Source organism: Pongo pygmaeus, chromosome 14 (genome assembly GCF_028885625.2).
Source record: "Pongo pygmaeus isolate AG05252 chromosome 14, NHGRI_mPonPyg2-v2.0_pri, whole genome shotgun sequence".
Classification (NCBI taxonomy): Eukaryota; Metazoa; Chordata; class Mammalia; order Primates; family Hominidae; genus Pongo; species Pongo pygmaeus.
The window spans coordinates 33,259,646-33,265,645 of record NC_072387.2 but is presented as its reverse complement, the minus strand read 5'-3'; the positions used below and the strand labels follow the sequence as shown (position 1 = coordinate 33,265,645).

The 6,000-nt window shown below is 58.9% G+C and overlaps 1 protein-coding gene across 1 annotated transcript in view; it reads left to right on the top strand.

Moving 5' to 3' along the window:
* Nucleotides 1-1,402: 1,402 nt before the first annotated feature.
* LOC129011234 (VPS10 domain-containing receptor SorCS3-like) overlaps nt 1,403-6,000 on the top strand; it is a 174,613-nt gene continuing 170,015 nt past the window's right edge. The window contains exon 1 of the mRNA XM_054445986.2: nt 1,403-2,673. Within this exon, the coding sequence (XP_054301961.1) occupies nt 2,047-2,673 (627 nt within the window). The 5' untranslated portion in view covers nt 1,403-2,046. The remainder of the gene's footprint in view (nt 2,674-6,000) is intronic.

Here is a 6,000-nt window from a genome sequence, read left to right as displayed (position 1 = left end):
CTTCCTCTTTGGCCAGCTTAGATTCTCAGGCGCCTCTTCTGCCTCCTCCAGCCCTCTTGGCTCTTACCTGGCGCCCTTTCGCCTCCTCTTCTATCTCCCTCTTCCTTTTGCACCATTCTCTCGCCCCTTTTCTCCTTCATCTTGTCTTTCCTCTCTTCTCCCTCTCCCCCTTTCCCTCTATTTTCTCCTTCATTCCTTCCTCTCACCTTTCTTTCCTCTCCGCGCATTCCCCTCACTCTCGATCCACTTTAACCATCTTCCAGAGAGGAGGAACTCTATCTACTCCCGAAGGGGACGAGCAGGGCTGGAGGCTGTCTCTCTCTCCCTAAGCCTCCTCCCTCCTGCCTGCTCCTTTCTTAATAGCTCCTCCTCTAGCTCCTCTAGTCTCAGACTTTTCAACCCCCAGAAATCCCAGGGGCTTCTCGGAGGCGGCGGGCTACACCACATGTCCTGGGGCCTGTAAACCGCAGCTGGAGGTCGTCTTTGGGTTTAGCTCACTTCCCTTCAGCCCACCTAAAGTCTCCGTCTTCCTACGGTCACGAAGGGTCTCAGCTGCAGCAAGCGCGCAGGCTACACTCCTGCAGTCGCGGATTGGGGACCAGATAAGCCCACGCGGCTCCCGCCCGAGTACCCTCTTAACTGGCGGCCGACACTTTGAAACAATTGAGTCCGTTCAGAAACGGACTGGGGAGAGTGAGGGCACGACCTCAAAATCCTAGCAGCAAAATGAGGTCCGGATCCTCCCTGGAAGAGCAGACATCTCGACTACTCTCTCGCCCCACCTCTGGTCGGGAGGTCCGGGCAAGGAGCATCCCTCAACCGAGAAGATCTGGCAAGTCCCCGATCCCACCGGGGCCTTCCGCCTCTTTTCCCTCATCCCCTAGGAGGCTTTATCAGGTTCTAACCGCTAGTAGTGGGGGCCGTGGGTGCTCGGGGCGCCAAGAGGAGGGGGCTGCCGAGAGCGGCCTGCCTGGTTCTCAGCATTGCCTCTTTGACCACTCGCAGGCTCCTGGAAATGCAAACACAGCCCGTGCGTGATCCGCGCGCTACCAAAAGCCGAGCGCACACCTCCCGCCCCCGCCCCACTTGCCATCGCTCACACTAACACGCACACATGCTCGTGCAAACGCGCACGCACGGAACCGCGCGCCCCCTCACATCCAGCCGCGCTCCCGGCCCGGCTCAGCCAGGTGCCCCCACGCGGCAGCGCCCGGTCGGCCCGCCAGCCCCCTGCGAACCCCTCGCCTCACGCCCGCCTGCCTGCGCGCACGCACGCGCACGCACGCATTCCCCACGCCCCCGCGCGGGGGCGCAGGCCTCGGGTGGCGGGGTTTGGCCGGGAGCCGGCCGGGCCGGGGAGCAGCGAGCAGAGTCCCGGGTGCATCCCGCGCTTGGCTTCCGTGCGCAGCCTCCCCGCGCGGAGGCACCTGGCTCCCCCTCGGCTCTAGAACGCAAACAGTTGGCGTTGAGCACACAACTCCTCCTCCTTCTCCCCCGAGACCCCTGTACCCTCCCCGCGCGCCATCTCCCGCCCCTCATAATAGGCCCGAAGAGTAAACCCCCAAACGCGTCCAGAAGCGGCTCCCAACTCTTCGCCGGGAGCACGTTGGAGGCTGGATTTCGGAGAGACTCGGGATTGGGGTCTATTGCCGGCCCCTCCTGGATCCGGCTTGATTTTCATATTTTAAGAAGATTTTCTTATTACCTTTGATTACTCCTTTTTACCAAATTTCTGGAGGAACTCAGTGGGGAGGAATGGGGGGAATCTGATTTTAAGAAAGAAAGCACCGAAGGGGCAATTATTAATTTTCCTCGGGTTTGGAATCACCCTCTGGACGAGAGAACGGGCGAGCGGGAGCTAGGAGGGAAGACTGGAGAGGACCGGCGAGGCGCGCCAGCCGGAGCCACCTCCTTCCCGGCCGCCCCCTCCCCACTCCCCCTACACACGCTCGCTCGCTCGCCGGCGCGCGCACACCCCCCGCGCCGGACCCGCACCTCGGCGGGCGCCACACACTCGGCAGCCCGAGCCGCGGTAGCCGCAGCGGGATGGAGGCGGCGCGCACGGAGCGCCCCGCAGGCTGGCCGGGGACGCCGCTTGTCCGGACGGGGCTCCTACTCTTGTCGACGTGGGTCCTGGCAGGCGCCGAGATCACTTGGGACGCGACAGGCGGTCCCGGACGCCCGGCGGCCCCGGCTTCCCGGCCACCGGCGTTGTCTCCACTCTCGCCGCGGGCAGTGGCCAGCCAGTGGCCGGAGGAGCTGGCGACGGCGCGGAGAGCCGCCGTGCTGGGGCGCCGGGCCGGACCAGAGCTGCTGCCCCAGCAGGGCGGCGGCAGAGGCGGTGAGATGCAGGTTGAAGCCGGAGAGACATCGCCGGCAGGCGAGCGGCGGGGCCGGGGCATCCCAGCTCCTGCCAAGCTTGGCGGCGCGAGGAGGAGTCGCCGGGCGCAGCCCCCAAGCACCCAGGAACGCGGGGACGCCTGGGCCACTGCTCCGGCAGATGGTTCCAGAGGAAGCCGTCCCCTGGCTAAGGGTTCCCGGGAGGAGGTGAAGGCGCCGCGGGCTGGGGGGTCGGCGACTGAAGACCTCCGGCTGCCCAGCACCTCCTTCGCGCTGACCGGCGACTCGGCCCACAACCAAGCCATGGTGCACTGGTCGGGACACAACAGCAGCGTGAGTACCCACCCGGCGGCGGGTCCACCTGTTTCCTGACACCGAAGGGGAATCGCGGGGGGCGGGTGGGAGCGAGGGACAGATAGTTGCTCGGGGGTCGAGGCGGGGGACGACTCGACTTTTCGAGATAACAGGTTTGTCCGATTCCCCCCACGCCCCCAACAGGTTAACGGAGTTTGTTGTTAGACGCTGTGTGCGTTTATTTACTGGAGACCCTAGGCTTCGGGCCCCCGGGAGGGGAGTGGAGGAAGGGGCTTCTTAAAGATGAGTGGGGGAGGGATCTATGCTCGCTTTCTCCCATACTTGGCTTGGAGGGTCAGTTTTCCTCTTTGCGGGGTGCCTGAATTCTCGGATGAGAAAAAGGGCTGACTTGGGGCGGAAGCCGCAGAACAGACCGATTCCTCCGACTGCCCGGGCTCCCCCTACCCCCACCCCCCCTCCCCCGCTCCCGTCACGCGAAAGGGAACCCGGAAGGCCATTCGAACTCGCAGCCTCCTGCTCGCCTCGGGGTCGCTGCTTTCCGCTCCAGGCGCGCAGTCCTCCAGCCCAAGAGGGAGGCTCGGCCAAGTCGGCCCCCAGCCTTGGCCTTCAGGTAACCCCGGTTCCTCCTTCAAAGTCCAGGGAGCGGCCCTGGAAAGCCGTAGCAGAGGCCGTAAAAAAAAGTTTAAAGCGTGAAGCGAAATTCCACACCCATCCAGCGCCCATGCCACACCGCTCGCCCTCACGCACGCACAGGCACACGGAAGTCGCTGAGCAGAAAACTCTCGCCTTCAACATTGCGTCCTGCGCCACAAACGGCTCCCTGAGCGGAGTTGGGTGCCTGAGCTTCCTGCACACCTCTCCCCCCGCTTTTCCCCGCCACCGGGTTCTCCTGGACAAGGATGTACCGAGAGGTGGCGTCGTTGAGCCCGGTCTGGCAGACTCCGGCGTTCCGGACTGGGCGCCCGACTGAGCATCGCGCCTGCCTGGCAGCAGCAGCGGCCCGCAGCGCGTGCCCGGAGGGGCTCCCCCTACCTCGCCTGCACCCAGCGCTGTGCAGCCAAGCAAAGAAAAGGCGGGGGACAGGTTTCCACCATCTCCCCCACTTCCCTCCTTCCCCCGGTCCCTACCTGAGCCAGATTTGGAAAATCTTTTCCTCTTCTCTGGCTCCATGGTTCGGATCAGAACCTGGCGTTGGGTAGGGTGCACGCTCCAGGCGGAGGATGACGGGTGTCTGTACAAGCAGCCTTGGGGAATTGATTTGATAGGAACTCACCCCGCAACTCCCTGCCGTTTTGTATTTCTCTTCATGACCGGTGTTTGACAAAATTTCTCTGGGAAATTTTTGCCTTATTTTAACAGAGCCTGGGATGTCCAGGATTGGGTATCTAATAAGAGGAAAGCGAGGGGTCCACAGAAGGTAGCACATAAGCAATACCAAAGTGCAGATTTCTTGGTTTCTAATGATGCACAGCTCGGGCAGCCCAGCCTGGGTAGCCCATGCTGGGCTTGAAGGACCAGTGAAGACCAGCTTCGCAGCAGCGCGATGGCGGGCTTCATCTGCCTTGGATGAAGACCCCCATAGCCTCGGGCTGACAGCTCTGGCGAGAGGGGTGGACAATGTGTGCCTTTGCAGGGCTGGGTGGTTGAAGACTTCAAGTCCCTTCCAAGAGGACTTGGATATGTGTGTGCTGGGGGGAGATTCTCTGACCTCAGGGTTGATTCTCTGACAGCAGGGGTTGTGAATCCCAACTTCATTTTAGTTTGATAATTAGGGTGTGTGTGTGTGTGTGTGTGTGTGTGTGTGTGTTGGGGTTCTTACTTGGTGAGGAGGATGGATGGATGGATAGGATGTGTGGAAGTAAATATATCCTAGGAAGAGGAGGATGTAATGTCTTTACATCTGTGGCTTCACTACTGCCTCATTAGGACAATATAAATTCACCCTCCCTGAAGAGTTTTTCTGTGTCTCTGCTTTTATTTTAAGGATTATTTTTGAGTATTTACAAAGCCTCTGAAGATGGGACTTTAGAGAAAATGCTTCCTGCAAATAGCAGTTAACTGTGCATGGCCTTCTTTGCTCATCTTCAAAGCAGTTGTGCAGCAGAAGAGGTGAGGGGCAGGTCTGGCCTGTGCTCCCTGGGGAAATGACTCTTCAGTCAAATGACGGCCAAAGGGGCTTGGGGACTGGAGCAGTTGGGCTTGGAGACCTTGGTGACAGCAATGAGATTGGACAATGTATGAACAGCCCACAGGGACTTATTGGTTGTGCTCTTGGCCAGCCTTACTGCCCGTGCAAGAGCACCACAGGTGGATGTAGGGCCACACACTGTCCTCTCTCTCCAATCTGGGGAAGAACTGCCTCTTTAGCCCCTAGGCTGGACCTGTCTTTTCTGACCACATTTTGTAGGCAATACGAGAGAGACATCCTTGATTATCAGGTCTGTGAGCCTCTGTAAAGAAGATGGAGAGGCATACTCACATGGCCCTGTCTTTGAGACTTTAAGGAAATCTCCTGGAGAGTCACTGGGAAACCAGTTTCAGCAACATTTACCCAGTTGGTTTTTCTCCTGTCCCCCTTTCCTGATGGCAGGAAAAGAAGGTGTTGTAAATAAGACAGGGTGAAGAGTGATGGGGATGAGAACACTTTGGGAAGATTCTTTCATCGTTGGTTTCAAAGTGGAGGGAAATGTCCATAAAACAGAGAACATGGGGCCTAGCTCCAGGCTCTTCTGACATGGAAAGAGAATTTTATCTTTTCTTCTGGCTTCTGGAGTATTAGGCATGTCCTTCTTCAGGAGGCCACCAGTTTAATTTTTAACACAATGAGGGTTTCCTTGCTCTTCTTCCAAGTGTCTCTGATGCACCTGATTACTTGATATGAGTTCCCTTTTGGGGAGCGTTTTCAGTAACCCTATGAAATTGAAAATTGAACTCCATTCTGACTGAGTTTACAGTCAGAGATGCAGGGTGGGACATGAAGGAGAAGGGCCCTCAGCCCACCCCATTGGTCCAGTGTGTGCCCCAGGTGGTTGAAGGTACAGGAGGAGACCCTTGACCAAGGCTTCGGGTGGGTATTTGCCTTGGTCCCAGGACTGAGAAGAGATGGCTTTGGGGGCAAAGGAGAAGGAGTGCAACTGGCTTTGGGCAAAGGAATCAGGAGGGCATGGGGTCTGGGCACCACCTCTGACCATGTTGCCTGCCAGGTGTTCTGGCTGGAAAGTGAGTGGACTTGGCCTTGGAGCCTTTACTCTGGAGGAGCGATTTGCTATTTTTTCTCTCCAGTTGCCTCCAGCTGGAATCCTGGTGATTAATGGGTTAGAGAGTGTTTCACAAACACCCAGAGGG